General features: G+C 39.5%; 1 protein-coding gene across 13 annotated transcripts in view; it reads left to right on the top strand.

Moving 5' to 3' along the window:
* mbnl1 (muscleblind-like splicing regulator 1) overlaps positions 1 to 15,022 on the top strand; it is a 122,539-nt gene extending 107,517 nt beyond the window's left edge. For 5 of the 13 annotated variants that reach the window (XM_060906066.1, XM_060906067.1, XM_060906065.1 and 2 more), the window contains 7 exons: positions 1,316 to 1,363; positions 2,341 to 2,497; positions 4,044 to 4,079; positions 7,399 to 7,490; positions 8,771 to 8,815; positions 10,493 to 10,564; positions 10,863 to 15,022. In XM_060906066.1, the coding sequence (XP_060762049.1) occupies positions 1,316 to 1,363; positions 2,341 to 2,497; positions 4,044 to 4,079; positions 7,399 to 7,490; positions 8,771 to 8,815; positions 10,493 to 10,549 (435 nt within the window). In that variant the 3' untranslated portion in view covers positions 10,550 to 10,564; positions 10,863 to 15,022. The remainder of the gene's footprint in view (positions 1 to 1,315; positions 1,364 to 2,340; positions 2,498 to 4,043; positions 4,080 to 7,398; positions 7,491 to 8,770; positions 8,816 to 10,492; positions 10,565 to 10,862) is intronic. The other 8 variants (XM_060906069.1, XM_060906070.1, XM_060906073.1 and 5 more) reach the window with 8 other exon arrangements.
* The last annotated feature ends 6,578 nt before the right edge of the window (positions 15,023 to 21,600 follow it).

The raw sequence follows: 21,600 nt of genomic DNA, 5'->3' as shown, positions 1-21,600 counted from the left end.
CTCCAATCTACTTAAAAAAAAAGCACAATTTAAATGGGAAACAGTTACATTGTATTCACTATAATTTCCAGGGTTGCCAATAATAATGGCACACGTGTTTTTGTTGAAAATAATTATTTCTTGATGAGGGGTTTGTTTTTCTCTGAATAAACTTATTTTGATGAAATGTTGGATTTTTCTCATTTTTTCAGTGTGATAATCGTGGAGGGCACTGTATAGAAGACTTTCATGAGCCAACACCATTTTACTATGTAAAAGCTTGTGTGTGTGTGTGTGTGTGTGTGTGTGTGTGTGTGTGTGTGTGAGCCATGTGAAATATGAGGTTATTTTCTAGCATGTCAGAGATTTTCTTTAACAGATATTTAATGAACATGTTAAAGGGATTTATACAGTATGTTATATGTCATATCGCAGAGTTTAAGATTAATGATCTTAATAAAATAAATGTTTCAGAGCACATGCTCTCCATTATGTTTCAGGATTCTGGATGACTACTGACTGATTTTCTTCCATGTTGTGTTAGAGAGTACATTTATTGATTCATTCCTATCCACGAGGGGGCAATGTGTAAATTTTTAACAGAACAGAGCCTGCAATGCGCAGACTAGTAATGTGTGTTTAATGTGTAACATCATTCTAATCACCCCAAACTGAGAATGGCAAAAATTGGCCTTTTGTATTAGTCAAATACGACTGTTGTATCTGCATTATAATGTAGTTTATCTGAAGTAGGGTCCAAAAGGTTGAGTGTATATTCCCATTACTGTTTTTTTTTTTTTAAAGTATTGCACATTTGTTAAATTATATTTCTCAGTCAGATCATTTGCACTAAGATGATAAGGTATACTCTTATTTCTTAATTCGTATTAATGGAAAAACAGCACCAATGGTGGTTTATACTAAATTATACAAAATATAACTAGTTGAATCAATATCAGGTGTTATTCCTTCAGAGACGACAGTAATGACCACACATACAGTAGATAGTAATGAACTAAACGTATTGCATCACAACAGTTTATTAAGGAAAAGAATAGCATGAGAACAGCCCACTTGGACTTCTGGACCCTTGTGTAGCTTGTAGTGTTAATACTTCATTCGATATCTTTTCGTGAATTACGTTAATGTGCATGATAAATCCTGATATCCCTTTTGTACACTGCATTCCAAATGATTTGTTTTTTTATTTGTTTTTTTTTCTCAACCACCAAAAATGCACTGCTGCCCCATGATGCACCTCTGCTTGCTGTTTATGTTTATGCGCTTGAACCCCATTGGCCCATTGCCATCATGTGCTCGCTGCCTGCTAATTAAGACGGCTGTCAAATCACTGAAGCGACCCCTCGAGGCCACCTTTGACCTGGTACTATGACCTTTCACCTTTTTGGCTTGGCATGTTGCTTTGTTGTAGTGTCTTAACAAGCAATAATTTGCTAGCGTAGACTGTTTCTTAATTGGCTTTATGTTCTCTTCCTACTGCTGTGTTAGTAAACATTTAGTGATCAACTGATTGTGGACAATTGAGTATTTGCAAATAGACAAAATTGCAGACTGGAATTGATTTAAAAAAAAAAATCAAAAAGGTATCAAAGTCATCAGAAATCATTATGAGTTTGTAAAAGGCGCCGAAAAAACATGTTTGATAAGAAGATATACCACAATCAGATCATCACATGTAGCCCATTCCTGCAGTGTAAGGACAGGATCAGACAGACTAAACTGTGCTGTGTAACTGCTCTTGTGTCTGTGTGTGTGCAATATCTGCGTATATCTTCAGTGTGTCTGTATAATGCATGTTAAGTAGCTCTGAAATGCATGTATAACCAGATAAACTGGGTAACTGGGTAACCGGCTATGTGGTAGCAAAGCTGCGCGACCTGAGCAACAGATATTAATAACTTACGTCTCATATTTCACAGATATCATGGCAAAAGCAGTGCAGCTTTATTTTATTTTAAGTTGATACTTCAAGTTTTATTTTATTTTCGTCCTTTTTTTTGTCAGCAATACATTTTGTTAGTGCGATGCTTGCTTCATTTGCATTCGCACCAGCTTAGTTGGTGTCGTAATGTTAAGGATGGAAATAATGGGTTAATGTAGATATATAATGTACTGTAGTGTGTGGATGCAATCAGGGATTTGGCACTTTTGTTTCTGCTTGTGGCGTAGTCATATATACTGTAGGCTGCTGCTGCTTGCCTGCTGTTTTGTTTCAGTTTGTTTCTTTTTTTTTTCATTTTTGTGCTGTAATATGAAGTCCTGTGATGATAACTAGTCTATATTTTCTCTTTCCTTTCTTTGCCATTCCATCCTCGTTCCTCGTTTTCCCCTCATCCCAAGCAGGGCCTTCCTCATAGCGTAATTCCTCCTTTGCCAAAGAGACCAGCCCTCGAGAAAACCAACGGTGCCACCACCATGTTCAATGCCAGCATGCTACAGTACCAACAGGCGCTGGCCAACATGCAGTTTCAGCAGCAGGCCGCATTTATTCCTTCAGGTAGGGACCTGAGATAACCTGACCTGACCTTTTACCACAAGGCCAGCAAGTCTGAGCTGCCAGTCAGAACAAACAACATGCATTTATCTGCGGCTAATGGCGCGCACACACACACACACACACACACACACACACGTCAACAATACATTTCCAAAATGTGATGTGAAGATGTACAGTATATGAACTGTTCAGCAGGTATAGTCAAGCACACATGTGCAAAGATATGGTTATAAATTTGAATTATATGAATAATATACAGTACCAGTCAAAAGTTTAGACACCCCTACTCATTCATAGTTTTTTCTGTATTTTGATGATGTTCTTCATTGTAGAACAAAACCGAATGCATCAAACACTATGAAATAACATATATGGAATTATGTGGTAAACAAAAAGTGTTAAAAAAAGCCAAAATTTGTTTCATGTTTTAGATTCTTCAAAGTAGCCACCGTTTACCTTGGCACACTATTGGCATTCATGAGGTAGTCATCTGGAATGCTTTTCAGTTAACAGTTGTGCCTCGTCAGAAGTTAATTAGTGCAATTTATTGCCTTCTTAATGCGTTTGAGATCAAACAGTAAATAGTAAATAATAAAAATACTATTCCACAACTGTAGTAATCCATATTATGTCAAGAACCGCTCAACTAAGTAAAGAGAAACGACATCCATCATTACTGTAAGACACGAAGTGTCTTTTTAATTGATAAAAATAAAGAAAAACCATTGAATTAGAAGGCGTGTCCAAACTTTTGACTTCTACTATACAAGAACACAACTATTCATATCTAAAGTTTTTAAACAAGCTCAATTTCCTGAAATTAATTTTCAGGCAGGTCTGAGGTTCCTGTTGCAATGAAGAAACATTTTTATCAGTGTACTTTTTAAGTATTTGGCTGCAAAGGGAATGTAAACACTTAGTCTATCGATACAGTTCACATTACTTTGTACTAAACGCACTACTCTTGCTACAATTCATGATTGCTCATACAGTATGTACAGTCAGCTCTAGAATTACTGTAAAGTAACAATCTATCTTTTAATTGAGCTTTTATTTATTCTACAAAATAAAATGTAACTGTGTCAATTTTTTTAACCAAAACGCCATATCAAAATTATTATTAAACTTTTTTTTTAACCAGTCTTGAATAAGGGTTCCAATAATTCCTGAGCTGACTGTCACATTTGACAGTAATTTATATTCAGATCTACAGTTGGGTTTTTCATTAATGAAAGGACAAATATGGGCTTGATCATACATGATCACACTGAGACACATGACGTAGGTTGATAGTGTTGGTTTTAAACAGGTGATCAGTGTTGAAAAGGCTTGTTATTGCCTGCACCCAACACCCGCTCACTTCCCAACTGTAGATCACACATTCCACAACTAATCTTTTTTTTTCCTTGTGAATGATTCCCTGTGATGTTTCATGTTTTGCCTTCCTTTGTTTGTCTCTCTTTAATCTAACCAACCTTGTGATGGGCTGATTTGATTCTTCTCCCTTTTTTCCAATCCACTTCCTGTTGCAATGCATGATGGGCAGGCTCAATATTGTGCATGACTCCTGCAGCGAGTGTGGGTAGGTGTTCTAACCTTCCTCCCTTTCGGCTGTCCACGCCCCAAATTCTACACAACTCATATTAATGCAATGTAAAATCAACACAGTGCACAGTGATACAGCTAAGTGCCGATCTGTTTATTTGCTGCTGTTTTACAACCACCAGTATTATGTATATTGTGTATTATGCAGGCGGCTGATGATGTGCACTTTCTTTCTAGAGTGCACTTACTTTCTGTCAGTGTGCTGATTTTGAGATCATTTTTAAAGTTTTACACAGTACTGCAGTTTATATTGGAAAGATTATTTAAAATTTAGATCAATCATTTAAATAAGATTTTGTAATTTGATGACTTCAGGTTATATTGACCATGTTAATAGGAACACCTGTACCCCTGCTCATTCATGCAATTATCTGATCAACCAATCATGTAGCACGGGCTCGCTGAAACTGGGTAGTTGAAGATTGGAAAAATATCACCTGGTCTTATTCCTATCTTAAACTGTTGGTGAGCTTGTGGCCATTGGAGCCTGTTCTTGCTAATAGGACTGGAACCTGATGTGGTCTTCTGCTGTTGCAGCCCATCCGTCACAAGGTTCAACTTGTTGTGATGATTTTCTGCTCACCACATTTAGTGGTTATTTGAGTTATCGTGGCCTTCCCTGTCTGCTTGAACCAGTCTAGCCAATCTCCTGTGACTTCTCACATCAACAAGGTGTGTCCATCTGCAGAACTGCTTCTCAGTGGATGTTTTTCATTCTGTGTAAACTCTAGAGATCGTTGTATGTGAAGGACATCAGAAGTTTCTGAAATAGTAAAACCAGCCCGTTTGGTACCAACATCCAGACCACAATCAGAGTCATTATATTGAGATTTTTCCTCATTCTGATGTTTTTTATGAAGCACTTGATCTATATCTGCATGATTTTGTACATTGTGCTGCTGCCACATGATTAGCTGATTAGATAACTAAATAAATGAGCAGGTATACAGGTATTCGTATTAGAGTATATATCTGTATGTTATATTAACACACCGTTTTCATTCAAATAAAATGACTCCAGAAATTTCTGCACTTTTCATGAAAATGTGAAAAATATTAATATTCTAAATGTAAGACACATGCAAAGGGATGACTTTTTATATAGATTCTGTATAGTTTTATTTTATGATATTGCAAGAACAAGCTTTTTAATTAGCAGAAATTTATTTCTGCGTAATACAGGTTTCAGGATTATTGGCTTCCTCATAATTAATATTGGATGAAAGCATCTCTGGAACGAACATCAGTGTCTCTTAGTGTCATGTTGAACGGTGTTGGAGATTTCATGTAGGATCTTGGTCCACTCCTTCTTACAGAAGCTCCTTTTGATTATTAGATTTCAATACAGGTTCTCAATGGGGTTCAAACACAGAGCCGGAGATACCGGTAGTGATTGCAAGCATTGATGTTTGTGCTCCTGTAAATATTTCTGTTCAATTTGAAGTGTAGAACTTACTGATGCTCATATGTACTCGTTAGTATTTAAGAGAACTCATTAAGCCATTAAGCCTCACTAAAGCCCCTGAACTACCAGCCACAAAATAGCCACAAAGCATCAATGATCCATATTCTGCACCAAGAGGAGGTTTTCCTTCTCTCGTCTTCTTTCAGCTGCTCCTGTTAGGGGTCACCACAGTGGATCTGTTCCGCATATTTGATTTGGCATAGGTTTTTACACCAGATGCTCTTCCTGACGCAACCCTCCCCAGTCTATCCAGGCTTGGGACTAGCACTAAGTATGCACTGGCTTGTACAACCCCAGTGGTGGGGTATTCATTCATCTCATCTCATTATCTCTAGCCGCTTTATCCTGTTCTACAGGGTCGCGGGCAAGCTGGAGCCTATCCCAGCTGACTACGGGCGAGAGGTGGGGTACACCCTGGACAAGTCGCAGGTCATCACAGGGCTGACGCATAGACACACAACCATTCACACTCACATTCACACCTACGGTCAATTTAGAGTCACCAGTTAACCTAACCTGCATGTCTTTGGACTGTGGGGGAAACCGGAGCACCCGGAGGAAACCCATGCGGACACGGGGAGAACATGAAAACTCCGCACAGAAAGGCCCTCGCCGGCCACGGGGCTCGAACCCGGACCTTCTTGCTGTGAGGCAACAGCGCTAACCACTACTCCACCGTGCCGCCCTGGTGGGGTATTTTACCTAAAAAATGTCTTTGGACTGTAGGGGAAACTGGATCACCCAGAGGAGATCGTAGAACGTGCAAACTCCACAGAAAAAGGCCCCCATTGGCCTTGAGGTTCAAACCCGGAACATTCTTGCTGTGAAGTGGCAGTGCTAACCGCTGCACCACCATGCCACCTGGAGAGTTAACTTCTCTGCAGTGCCCTTTTATTTACCAAACATGCTATTAGTGCTCATGAACAAAAAGTTTGATTTTGGTCTCACACCTGACACCAATACACAAGTTGTTGTACTTGTAGTCCCAGTGAAATTTAGTATTTTTGTTGCTTGCTGTCAGGAAGAACTTCTTACATGCACCTCTTTTATACAGCTCATTTTGAAAGTGTATATATAAGTTGATTTCAAAATCCCAAGAATCAACTAAACTCCACATGAATCAACTAAACCCTGATCTTTGGACTGCTCTTTTTCCTTTAAATCTTATTCATTTTTTTTTCATTGTGTAAATTTTCTGGAAGAGTGCTAATAATTCTGGAGTCAACTGTATTTTATTCAAACAGAAACATTTATTACTCCTAGTAACCAGTGTTAACAATGTGGCTGCCTGAAAATAACTGAACTGGCATCGTCAAATCGTGCTTTATGTTACTGACACTAACATAAGACTTGAACTTACATTAATTATTTGGCAAAATTGGATTAGTCTTATAATAAGTGATAAATTGGAAATCTGATCTCAGTAGTGTGGTTAGACATTTGGACTGCACTCCAAGTGTCTTTCTGTTCTGTCACATGACAAGTTTACGTGCATGTTTGGCTTGATTGCTACTTGGTCTGCTATCCATAGAGAGTTTCTAGGAATTTATTACAATATACTCAAGTAACTATTTGATCAAGTCCCCTAAGACATTATACTGAACTACTGAGATCATGTTCATGCTTCTGGTCCTTATTAACCAGCATGTTAGCATGTTCTTATCCTTATACTCCACTATACTGCTGGTGATTTGAGTATGTAGTAAAGGTTTTCCCGTCTGTGTTCTGTCCCCGTTTATGTACCTACACACACCTGTTCCTCCTCACATGTTTTCACCTGTTGGCTACACTCCTCTGTATGTGTGCTTATATGATTCTCCCCTCTGAAAAGTACCCATGATGCACGGCGCTTCACCGGCCGCTGTGTCCGCAGCAACCACGCCCGCCACTACTGTTCCCTTCGCATCCGCAACAGCCAATCAGGTTTGCTCCCTTTATAGCTCCCTCTCTCTCTCTCTCTCTCTCTCTCTTTAGCCCCTTTTACACTGCCTGTTCAAGACGGGAATCTTATGCCTTTATTCTGCCTCACATTCTGTATAAAACGTACAAATGTGGAACAGGAGGTCTGTTTTGTTCCAGCTCTGAGCCGGAACGATTGGTAGTAACAGAGCCAGAATTGACTTCTGTGGAAAAGGGATGGCCAGCACGGTGGGGCAGGGGTGTGATGTTTTTGACACTGGCATTCTTTTTTCCGAGACCAGCTCAAATTCAAACGTCTCCATCTATGGCGTCTAAGGTTCACGTGTCTTTCTGCTTCAAATCACTTCCTACTTCTCTTCACTCTCTCCTCCAGCATATTTCTGATCCACAAACATGTTGCTTGCACGAGTCTCTCCACTCCTCTCTTCCTCATTACCTTTCTCCATTATTCTCTCTCTCTTTCTCTCTCTTTTCTCTCCATTTGCAAGCGCAGTTTTCTATGACAGACTTTTTTTCCCCCAAAAAAGCCAGCTCAGGTAAAGTACACAAAAATATCATGTATAATGAGGCTATTACTTCCCTTAAATGTGATTTATTTAACAGAATTGATTACATGTTGTATATGATGCTCAGCAGCTATGCTTGTGTTTAAAGAGTGGTATAAATGTGACGGCTAACAAAAGCACCTCAACACTCAGTTTGCCCACTATTGTTTTTAAAGCAGCACTGGTATGCATATTACTGACACGTAGATATGTCACCCTAGATGTGTCGTGACACGTCATGCCTCTTGTTGCGGAACGCTGGCTTGCAGTGTAAAAACACACACTGGTGTGACTTCATGCCAGTTTTATTTGGTTCAGTGTAAATCACTAAAGCCAGAATATTAAGGTGTCTTCTTTATGCTAATCTTGCAGAATATCAATGTAAAAAGGGCTTCTCTCTCTTTCTCTCTCTCTCTCTCTGTTTGTCCACCTTCCTCATTGTCTCACTCTTTACAATGGTGGAGGGATTGTTTTCACTTTGTTGGGAGGGGTTCTCTTCTCCCTCTCACTCTTGACACTCATTCACAGACTAAAGCCATTTTCTGACCAACAAATAGCTTTTATTCAAGAAAGGTTGGGAAAAAGTTGATCATGGCTATACAATTCATGACTCATAACAGATTAATTACATTATCTGTGATTTTAATATCGCTTGTGTTTTATCATAGTGCTTGTAGATGCAGAGCTGTTTTCTTATAAAACTGCATTTTAATGATGTTCTCGTCTCTCTTTTTCGAGGACTCTTCTCTATCAAAGCTGACTACCAACGAATACATGCAATTGGTAAGTATGGCGTACTGTAGTAGTAGTTGTTTTGATTGATAAAAAAGATCCATGATATTTTCATATGAATCTAGCTGGTTCTTCTTTAACAAATTATAAACATATTAGCTGGGTGCGATTTTCTGGGGGGGATCATCCCCCCCTCTGTTTTTTATCTCTGTTGAAAAAAAATCCTCGGGGACAACCCCGTCAATAAAAGAAACAAACCAAAAAAAAAGTTGACATGACAGGCATGTTGTGACACAGTTTTCTATGGTTTACATTGCACTCACTTTCAAAATGACCTGAAGTGGCAGCTTTGATGTTCACGAAGGTCGCCAGCAAATAGATACATTGTAGATAATAACAATATCTTTGCGTTCTTATAGAACGCAAAGATATTGTTATTATCTACAATGTATCAATGTATCTGCAGGGATGCAAACAGCGCGCCTTTTGGCGGATGCCGCCTTTTTCACGGCCGATTTTTTTTTTTTTAGGGGGGGCGTTGGAGTGTCTGATTATAATTTCAAAGTAAATTCTGTATTAAAATTACTAAATAAGCAAATCCGTTACAGTCCATGAAACAGGAAGTATAAGGATGAGAAAAAAACAGTTTAAATCGGAAAGCTGCGCACAATGTGAACTGCGCCATCAGAGCAAACTGTTCATTTAGTATTCATGTATTTTAGTGATTTTCAAGTCACTGTCCATTTAATCCGGAGGGAGAGAAACATCACAGCAACGCGACAAGCAATGCGAACTTTGTTGTGTGTTAGTGTATTTAGTCAGAGAGATAGGAAGATGAATTTACTATCTCTGGTTTAGTGTTCGTTTTAATTTAGTGTTATTCATTTGATATCATCGGATGTTACTGAGCTGTTAGCCTATTGTTACCTTAATTTTGTGATGTTTCATGATTTAAAAAAAAAAACATCCCCCCTTCTGGTTTTTTGACAAATCGCACCCTGCATATTAGTAATACTATCCACAGCACTCCACGATAAAGCACTGACTGAAAATGATGGGCAGCTATGCTACAGTGCCCGGGGAGCAATTGGGGGTTAGGTACCCTTGCTCAAGGGCACTTCAGCCCAACCTCAGGCCAAAGCTACCCCATGTTAACCTAACTGCATGTCTTTGAACTGTGGGGGAAACCAGAGCACCAGGAGGAAACCCACGCAGAAACCCACCCATTTCATGTTAATCACTGTGGCCTTTCTTTGTCCTGTGAGCTTCATATCTGACCTCTTAACCCCGCATACAAAACCAACTTCTCCCACAAGTTTTTTTGGTCCCTCGGGATCCCAGTTCTCAGGCATATCTCTACAATCAGTCAATAAACATCATATGCTGTTGATTTGGACTAAAGTTTATGGTAGAATTAGCTATTTTAGGTAGTACTGTATGATGTAGAAAGATGCATAGGTGACTCGATTCGTACAGAGTATCCAAATAATGAACAGAAGTTGCAAATCTGTTATTATGGAATAGCACTTTTACTGGCCAAGTGAACAAACTGGAAGTCTATGGGAAACGTTTTTACCTTTATTTCTCTTAGTTTGGCATACGATGACGCAATGCTCAATGTTATTCTTTTCTTATGTAAGATGTTTCATATTACTATGAGTAATTAAGAATGTTATGAAAACATAATACGTGTAATATTTTGTGCTGATGCCTTTGTTTTGTTCATAGATTCCAATAATATCTGCAGAACATCTGACTAGCCACAAGTATTTGACTCAGATGTAGTCAGAGGCCAGACCAGTAAGTGTCTTTTAATTCCTATTTCTAAACAATTCCATTTTGTCTTTTCAGTTATCTAATATTAGTTCTGCCAATGTCAACATGTCAAGGAAAATTACAAAAAAAAAACCTTGTTTCAATGGATTATAAACTAAAACTTCCTTGTAAAATCACTCTAGAGGCATTGTTGGGTCATGTGTAGAAATATTAAGTAAAAAATAAATCTGTGAAACACAACAAAGTGACACAGGATTCTGTGTAAATGATTGATGATGTTATTTCTGAATTCATTTTAATATTTTTTTTCTTTTCTTTTCAGATCAAATGAATCTGCTCATCTGTTACATGGGACAGACAAACAATTTAAGGCCAACAAATATTCACATTTCATTCACATCATTAGAGCCCTTGGGGTATCATTAGTTCACTATTATAATATTTCAAGGACTAGTCCATGACATACCAATATGCAGTGCCCTTAGAAGTGATGTGCAGAGCTTGAAAGAAATTGATGTACATAAGATGAGTTTATGCACTTAGAAACACTTGGATAGAAATATTCTGTTAGTACCAAGTCTAACAATTTAGAGGTTAGATATGATACCAACAGACCTGATAACAATAGACCAAAAGTTTTTTTTTTTTTAAATTACCTCCCTTAGGTATTTAATTGATGTTATTTGTCATTAACACTCTACCGAAGGTTAAAATCATAGAGCTGGTTGTTTTTCACACACACATTAAGCCGAAGCGTAGATATTGAACACCATGGCACTTAAATTTCATCCCAAACTGAAATATTACGACGATCATACTATAATAGCTATAATAATAAATTATAAGGTCTTTTTTTTTTCTTTACAGTCAGCAAAGTGGTAAGACCACTCTAAATTTTGTGCTTGGGTGTGGTGGGAACATACAAAAGTGAAAGAGGTGTTTATTCAGATGGAGCAGAGAGAAGCAGGTCTGTTTTGCGTGCCTGTTAAACCAGGTACAGTTCACCTTCCAGTCTTAATGAGAGTACATTCATTAGCCGCGTTAGTTTGGACATGCCTACGTTGGTGAATTGTAACGCCTCATGCCATATTCAGTGCTCATACGCCAATGCCTGTTCATTTATATTGAACTATAAATAATTATCATTGGCTTTGTCGGATTCAAACGTTCAGTTTTAGATGTTTTCCTGAGATGCGTTAATTGTAACATCAGGTGAAGCGTTACTGATTTGACAAGGGTGGTTTACAAAAAAATGTGAAAATGCACCTTAAATTTAAAGTCAATTACAATTCTTCATGGCACAATACATCCAGCAAAATGCAAGTGGTTTTTTGGCTGCATGAAAAGTGCAGATTTGCAGAGGAAGGATCAGGATTAAAGAAGACTAATGAATGTTTTTATGTAAAACCAGAATCCTTCTGACCTTTTAAAGCACATCTTAGCTTTAAATCAATCTTCAAGATATATAATAGGCTACAAATGGAAAGTGTTATATTGACAGTGTTATTCTGTTTACCAGAGATTGTTTTTATACATAATTTCATGTCTGTTTTTTTTTTCTAATGAATTTTTATTATTATTTGTCTGTAATACTCTTGATGGCGTTTCCATTCAGCCTTAGATAGGCCTTTTCAACTTGCATGAAAACAGGGTTGCCTTTTCCTTCCTGTTGCCATATATAGATTTTTATTGCCTTGAATGACGGAGTGGCTTTTTATTCATGAAATGGAGAATGGGTACCGGTGATCATCGCATGTCTTTACATTGTCAACATAACTCAGACTCTTAGAGCATGATGTGAAGAGACTGTTTCTAGTCACGGAGCGGAGCATAAATGAGGGAGCTGCTTGAACCTGATGGTCAGCTTAGTTTTGATTTGTTTTGTATATGCGAAGACCAGATATGTATTTGGTTCAGGTTTTCTTTTGTATGGATTTGGTGCCATTTGTGTTGTATGTTTATGATTCCTGAACTCAAACAGCTTTTAGCCTATGTACAGCAAAAAAAAAAAAAAAGAGAGAGAGAGATGATAATGTTGAACATTCTGTTAAGTCGTGCCAAAGTTATTTTTCTCGTTGTTTACTTGGTTTTCATGGTCTATACTAGTAGTGAACCTAGTTAAGAGAAAGCTACATGAAGCTACTTCATATTTTCTGTTGTAATTTCAGAGCATAGTGAGACTGAAGTTCAGAAATGTTAGGCTCCCAGTTGGTGTTAGATCTAGATCAGTGAAGCCTATATGTCTTAAGTCTATTTTTGTGTACAGAGATATATCATTCAGGGTTGGGGTCAATTCAATTTACAAGGTTAATGAGATGATTTATGAAAGACTATTTAAAATGTATTAGTAAAAGTTGTAAAATGTAATTCAGCTCATCAGCTGTGGCAGTCGAATGACCCAAAATGGGATTGAGCCCAACTCTAGTGCTATTGCTGTTTCTTCACTGAGGCCTTAGAGTTCAGTTAGCGTTTTCACTCAGATGTTCTTTCAGTCATTCATATTGCTTATGCATATTTTATATTTTATTAATCATTTTAACACATACTGCTCAGTCGTTTACTTCACCAGCTTCGATAAAATCATATTGATCCATACTGCATGTTTACTTTATGGAATTTACTTATTTTGTATTTGGTAATATTTGCTTTTAGACTTGTTTTAGACTCTTGCTTTCTGGACTTGTAAATGTATTTCATCCCCCATTTTGCCCCTCTCCATCCCTCCGTCTATATCATTCTTATTAATTAATGTTTAGTGATTTTAGTTTTTGTTGTACATTTTACTTTTTTTTTGAAGATTTATGTTCAAATGTTTTGACATTCTTTTTTAAATTTGATATTGATTGTCTTTTGTTTTGATATTAATTTTGAAAAAATAGTTGATTTGAAATGAACCAGTATGACATTTCTTAATTTAACAAATTTAATTTGTAGGTAACAAATCAAGAACTCTTTTTTGTTTACTTATGGAGCATATGTGGAGAGTAAAAAATTATTTTCTATTTTATCCATGTTAAAACATAAAATTGTATTTTGATATTTAAAAAAACATCCCTGAATGTCAGGCCAAAAAAGTATATATAATACTGAATATTTAGATGACGATGTTGATGGTGATGATAAGAGGAAATCTTGTAGGGACTTTGGCTGCAAGTGAGAGAGCCATGGCCCGAGGGAAAAAGGTTGAATTTTGCACTTGTGTATATAGTCAATATAAAACAAGGAAAAGAAAACATGTATAATATTGAGATCTTATTTTGAATAATAAAAGATTCTATGATAAATTTTGTTAGGATAATTTAAGAATTAATAGAGTAATAGACCAGCTAACTGAATTTGCTTGCAGAAGTGGCTCAGCTCCTTTTATTATTACTTCAAATCATCGCTTAAAAAAAAATGAAAAAGCTAAGCATTGTTCCGCCTTAATCATGTGCGCTGCCTGTCATTCAAATCTCACTGCTGACATTTTGGCAAGTTTTCACACCACTTGTGTGACATGCAGTAAAAGCAGACACTTTTTCTATGACAAATTTACCAAAGTAGATCATAATGAGGTAAAACCAGTGGACTGTAATCAAGTCCAAAAACTCAATATTTGTTTTTATTAATGATATATTTATCAGACTGATTGTCCAAAATGACTGGAGAGAAATTATGCTTTGTTAAATTTCTGATAGAAAGACTCTATATTGTCTTACAATATTTATTGCCTGTCAAACGTGAGGACTGTGTCCAAAATGTCACATGTACCCTAAATAGGATATCTCAAAGTTTTTACTTGGGCCTGAATGTTGTTAGCTGCATGTAGAGATTTAACATGATAAAATCCACCTTTTAGATAAGTAGATATGTCACTAAGTTCTCACAATGCTGCGGTTCCCATTAGAAAATGTCATTAGAAAATAGTGACAATTCTCAGCACGTTACGTGACACACATTTACTCAAATCCATAAGGATAAATGTGGTTAACACAGTAAACTAACGATTCAAAATGTCCAGACATGCTAGCATAAGCCTTACACGCCATATGACGCGCACACACATACACACACACAGCATGTGTGTAACAAGGCAACCGTGCCTTCAGCAGGAAAAGATCATCCACCAAAACAAAGGAAACACAATGAATGTAAAACTTCTGATCTCCATTTGAGGTTTTGACTCACTTACCGCTGCTGCACAAGTGCTAATAAACCAAAGCATCACCTTCCTCTGAACAGACACAAGGCACAGCTCTGCTCTGCGTCTGCTACAGTGAAACCACCGGTGGTCCCTACCTGCTGAAAGCACCTGCTTTAATGAACGCTTCACACTCACCATGTAATCTCATGCCCACTCTTTGCTTACAGTTGCTAAGATCTTGTACTATGTTTTAAAAATGTTTTATGCACATTTATTATTGTTTTATTTGACTCTCTTGTTGTTATGAATGAAAAAAAAATTAAATAAAAACCAAAATGGATTTCAGTTGAAAAATCAAAGTGTGCTGTGTGTGTTTACTTATTGTGTTTTTCTATTAATTAATCTTATTTGAGTATTCTAAAAAGAAAACAGCAGCCCCCCCCCCCCCCCCCACACACACATTTTGACATACACTTCAGTGCAAATGTTTGGATCACTTTAGTTTATAATGGCCCTGTAATAGATTAGCAACCTGCCCAGGGTGTACCCCACCTCTCGGCCAAAGTAGGCTGGAACTGGTTCCAGCTTCCCCCACAATGAGTGGTATAAAGTGGTAGAAAAAATTTGCACCTTTAAAGTGGAAGGCATGTTGTGTCAATCAAATGGTACTAACCCTCCAAAAATCCATTTAAATTCCGGCTTGTAATGCAACAAAACAGGACAAACACCAAGGGGGGTGAATACTTTTGCAAGATACTCTACTGTACAGTGTTCCTTGGAAAGGCTCTGGATCTACTGTGACCCTGAGGATAAAGTAGTTACTCACAGTGAATGAGAGTGAGAGACTTAATAAATTGACAAAATTAAAAATGAGCAAGTAGCGAAAAAACCTGTGATTTTTATGCAGTCACATGATATTCCTAGATTGTGAAACACAGGTCTAAATTATGCTAATTTTACAGTAAGATTTGGTATCTTCCACAAAACAAAGCAGTAATTCATTACAAAACAGCTTTAGCAGAGATTTTTTTTTTCAATAGATGAGCACAATTGAAGGCATAGAGCCACAATCCAAATTACTTTTATGTATCATTTGCTCTGTGAAGCACTGTATTTGTATGGTTATTTTGATGGGCATGGGCGCCGCCAGGGGGGGAAAGGTTAGAACAATTCTAGGGGCCCAGCACTGCCAAGGGGCCCTTTAAGGGGCTGATAATATGCTTTTAATGATTTTAATAAGACTTTTGAAATAACAACAATGCAATATTCCATCTGGTAAAATGAGCTAATTGAACAAGGTTGTCTATTTCTTGAGTACTTCAACATATTGTCATTTAACCCTCCCCCTTTTGTGAAATGGTACGGTCCAGTTCTGGTAGAAGCGCGATGCGTTAAATCTGTGTGCTGATCAGTGCAACGCTACTTGCTGCTGTGTCGCAGTGCAGCAGCCAGCCAGCCAGCAGTGGAGTGCGTACAGTCTATGATCGCTAAATATGAAGAGTGGCTGTCAAAAACGTAAAGAAAGGCAGCTGAAAGCTGAGAGGGACCGGAGAGGCAGGCAACTGGTCACTCAGTTTTTCCCAAAGAAAGGTAGCTATCGCTCACGTGTGTGTTCAAAATATTAGCGAATGGTAAATGAACAGTATGAACGTGGTTGGATTAGCCTATCAAGAGAACACTTTTACAGTTTGTACAGTGACATTTTTTTCCATTTTAATAACTGAACTGACTTGTGTGATAAACAAGATGAAATATTACGTTATGCTGGTGCTAATAACTAGTGCTAATAACCAGTTTCATAACTAATGGGGTGCCCTAAATATGCAAAGATTCAGCCTCAGGGGGACCTCCGCCCTACCAAACCACTGAACCCCCCTTTGGAGAAGGAGGTAAACAGTAATACAACCCATAAATGCTTTAGGATTGAAGTTTTTAATGAGCGAGCGCCATATACAGTTTGCTAGATTAAAGTGTTGCTAATAGCAGTAATCTAGTTAATAACGGTAATAACGGCAATAATCTAGTCCCTGGTAGGTTAATACATAAAATGTAATAACAAAGTCACAAACTCAAGGTCCATGGGCTATCAAAAGTCAAATAATGACAATAGTGCAATTGTGACGAGGGTGGGCAAAGTTGGGGGGGGGGCCCAAAATTCTAATCTTTCATGGGGCCCAAAATTTCTGGTGGCGTCCCTGTTGATGGGAAATGTGTAAAGACAAAATATACATACTTATAAAGACAAAAATATAACATGTAAGAAGAGAGTATGACCTGCAGAGGGCAGATGCATGATGCTGAACAATAAGTAATCTACAGCTTGGGAGTTAGAATTTAGGGAAAAGGGAAAGAATCCTGATTTAATCCTTTTTAGTAATGCTTTAACATTATCATGTCTCATTCACAAAATTGTGTATATTTAGAATGTATATATGGGTATTTTATATTTTTATATGTTTATATTTTAGATATAGTGCCTTGTAGAAGTATTCACAATATAGTATTTGCAATATAGCTTGCAAAATTATTTACAAAAGTACAATGTAAAGGTTGTGATTCCATGCATATCCACACCCATTGCTTTGGAATATCTAAATTAGTTCTGGTACAACAAATTGCCATCAGAAGTAACATAATTCGTTGAATGGAGAACAGTTTATGCAATTAAAGTGTCACATGATCTCAATATAATATGTGGCAGAGCACTCATAAATCTATTATTAAATAATTTAAAGAATATGACACAATCACGACTCTACAGGATGCCAATCATTAAAGTCAATAACAAGTAAGGAGGACATTAGTTAGAGAAACAACCAAGAGGCCAAGTGTAACTCTGAAAGAGCTGGAGAGATCCACATTTCAGATGAGAAAAACTGGTCAAATGACAGCTTTCACCCAGACACTTCATAAAGTCAGGCTTTATGGAAGAAAAAAAGCAATTAGTGATATCAAAAATAAATGCCATGTGAAAAAGATAAGTTAGATAATCAAACATGGAAAAAAGATTATTTGGTCTGATGAGTCTAAAATCCATCCATCCATCATCTGTAGCCACTTATCCTGTGCAGGGGCGCAGACAAGCTGGAGCCTATACCAGCTGACTATGGGCGAGAGGCGGGGTACACCCTGGACAAGTCGCCAGGTCATCGCAGGGCTAACACATAGAGACAAACAACCATTTACACCTATGGTTAATTTAGAGCCACCAAGTAGCCTAACCTGCATGTCTTTGGACTGTGGGGGAAACCAGAGCACTTGGAGGAAACCCACACAGACATGGGGAGAACATGCAAACTCCACACAAAAAGGCCCTCGTCAGCCACTGGGCTCGAACCCAGGACCCTCTTGCTGTGAGGCAACAGTGCTAACCACTACACCACCATGCTGCCCTGAGTCTAAAATGTAATAATGTAATGTATATTATACATTGTATAATAATGTAATGAAACCCAACACCACTCATTACCCATCCCCACCATAAAACATGGTGGTGGTAGGATCATGTTCTGGGAATGCTTTTCACCATTAGGGCAATAGGAAGTTGGTCAGGTATAAGGGCAAGATGGATGGAGCCAAATCCTAGAAGAAAACCTGTTCTAGTATGCAACAGAGTTGAGATTCAGACAGAAATTAACCATTCAGAAGGACAATGACTGTAAGCATGCTGCCAAAACTAGTACACTGAGAACCTGAATGTGTTAGAATGTGTGTAAATCATATGGTAACAAATAATCAAGTCCATTTCAATTCCAATATTTAACAGTACAAAATGTGTAAAATGTCCAGTGGGGTGAAAATGTATGCACTGCACTATATATTGTGACTCATGCACAATTTTGCAAGCACTCCTTTTCACACTGCTGCAGTGCTGCTGAAAGGACAGTGCCCCGATCTCCCCTCAGCAAAAGGTAATGAAAAGATAGCGCTGCTCCAGCATCAGTGTTGACAAACACAGCACACATGGCAGAAGGGCAGCTGGAGCTCACTAATTGGCACACCCGTTCACCCTCCACAAGGCACAGGAAGAGTATAAAAGGACACCACTCTGTCAAAAGAGTGAGTCAGAGGAAGGATTAAATCTGTGCTGCTTTCTCTGTCTACCAACAGATTCCAGCTCCAACAGCACTCACCAGACAGAAGTGGCTCCCCTCCACAGCACCTACCCTGAGCGGCAGCCCCTCAGTGGTCTCCAAGGGACATTCCTCCATTTGGGCATGAAGATTCCACAGCACCTTGCACCTTCATTCCCTTTTCCCCCCACACCCTGCCACATTTGCAAATAAAAGAGCACCTTTTTTCTTATACCTAATCCCAGTCTCCTGCATCTGTGTCTGAGCCTAAACACTCAGGGAAATCACACTGGTAGAGAATGCGGGCACACGACTGGGACTGGGACTTTTGTCCCAGACCCAGACCCAGACCTGGATCCAGTGGTGTGGCATCTCCTTGAAGTTAGTCTCCAGCTGTCACAGCTCTCCAAGGACATGGCACAGGGCCTCCACATGGTGACCCAGGAGCTTTTGTCTCTTAGACAAATTGCCCTAGGTGTGGTGCTAGCCTTCCCCAACCAGGCCCAGGATGCCCAACACCTACTCACAAAGCTGACTGCCAATGACGATGTCGAGGCATTCCTGGGCACATTTGAGAAGGTCACTACTCAAGAAGGCTGGGCCTTACGGGATTGGTCCTGTGCCTTGGCTTCTCTGGTTCCACTGGCTAGGCATGGTGGTAGAGGTACACAACTTTGGCCAGCAAAGTCCCCAACATCAGAAGACGACCCCATATAAACCGGTCCCAGTGCCTCTCATTCCTCTGTCTATCATTGAGGTCCCATTCAAATGGGTGGATTTAGACCTGATCCAGGGGCCTTCCCAATGTGGCCAATGAATCCTGGGAAGAGCAACTCTCACCATTCTGCTTTGTTGTTGAATACATGCAGGTGGCCCCGATTATGAAGGAGCAACTGCAAGCAGCCCAGAGAGGACAACAATGGGCCTACAACTGCCTGGTTCAGCCCTGAGAGTTTCAAACAGGGGATCACATGTTCCTCCTCTTGCACAGCAGCACATGCAAATTCCTGGCCCACTGCCAAGGCCCCTACACCATCATGGAGAGTGTCGCCCCAGTGAACTATGGCCTGCAACAGCCGGGTAAAAGAGCCACTGACAAACTATGTGAACTCTCTATTCCCTATCTCTATCAGCTCTCTCTATCCCCTACACAGGTGTCCTAAAATGAGAGTGAGTCCACCAAGGAGAGGAACTCACACCAATGCAAAGACAAGAGCTCAAGGAGCTGGAGGACTAGTTTGGCGAAATGTTCTCAGTAAAACCCAGGTGGAATCACATTTTCCAGCATGAGCTTAAAACACCTCTGGGAGTGGTAATTCACCAAAGGCCCTATCTGGTCCCCGAGGCCTGCCAGTCCCTGGTCCAGCTCCATCATCATGGTTCCCAAGTCCAATGGAAGTCTGCAGCTGTGCAACAATTTCAGGAAACTGAACCAGGTCTCGGAGTTTGACAGCTACCCCATACCCCAAGTGCATGATCTCATCAAGCATCTGAGGAAAGCCCAATTCATCTCCACCCTCAACCTCATTAAAGGCTACTGGCCAGTTGCCCTCACCCCTGTATCTAGACCCAAAACAGCTTTCAGCACCACAATGGGTCACTGGCAGTACCAGGTTTTCCCCTTGGGCCTCCATGGGACACCAGCAATCTTCAAGCACCTGATGGACATCATGCTGTGGCCCCATCAGTCCTACACCACTGCATATCTTGATGATATGATGAGCCACTCTTATATCTGGCAAGAGCACCTACACCAGCTCAAAGAAGTACTGAGCGAGGTCCTTCAAGCCAAGCCAAGAGAAAAACCCAGCAAATGCCACCTGGGACTTGCAGAGGCACAGTACCTGAGCTACTGCATCAGTCAGGGTCTCTGGAAGTCCCAGGAGAAGATGATTAAGGCCATCAAAAACTATCCCCAACCCAAACAAAGAACCAGGTACATGCCTTCTTGAGCTTGGAAGGATACTACGGACGATTTATGCCTAACTTCTCCTCTATAGCCTCCCCCTCTCAGATTTAACTAGGAAAGGAGAGCCTGACAAAGTCTGATGGACTATGGAAGCCAAATGAGCATTCCAAACACTGAAGATGGCACTTACCAGTTCTCCTGTGTTCAGAAACCCAGACTTCTTCCAACACTTCCTGGTGCACACTGATACCTCCAAGATTGACCTGGGCACAGTCCTCTCCCAAGAGTTCAAAGGGGAAGAACATCCAATTGTCTATGTGAGTAGAAACCTGACCTCCGCTGAGCAGTGGTCAGCCACCATGGAATGAGACTGGGCCATAGAATTATTACAATATTATCTCACAGGTCATCAATTCACTCTCATTACAGCTCACACCACCCTACAATGGATGATTAAAGCTAAGGACGCTAACAACAAAATAATCCAGTGGTTTATTTCTCTACAGCACTTCTTGTTCCAGGTTCAATATTGAGTGGGTGTCCACCATGGAAATGCTGAGAGCCTCTCTATGCACTCTCAGCCCAGTCTCCCACATCAGCTGGTTCAGAGCTGAGGGAGTACTGTGACATTGGTGGGCCAGTGGCCCTCACGCACAACTTGGCAAGTGCTCCTCGCCACACTGCCACAGTGGTGCTGAAAGGACAGTGCCCTGATCTCCTTTCAGCAGCAGTACTGAAAAGATGGCATTGCTCCAGCACCATTGTTAACAAACACAGTGTCCATTGCAGAGGGGTTGGGAAAACCAATCTGGCACAGCTGGAGCTCATTAATCAGCACTCCTGCTCACCCTCCACGAGGCACAGGAAGAGTACAAAAGGACATCGCTCTATCAGATGGGTGAATAGGACTATGGTGAGAGGAAGTATTGAATCTGTGCTGCACTCTCTGTCTGCC

This window comes from Neoarius graeffei, chromosome 23 (genome assembly GCF_027579695.1).
Source record: "Neoarius graeffei isolate fNeoGra1 chromosome 23, fNeoGra1.pri, whole genome shotgun sequence".
NCBI classification, from domain to species: Eukaryota; Metazoa; Chordata; class Actinopteri; order Siluriformes; family Ariidae; genus Neoarius; species Neoarius graeffei.
Note: the sequence above shows the minus strand (reverse complement) of the source record. Positions and strands in the feature narration are given on the sequence as shown.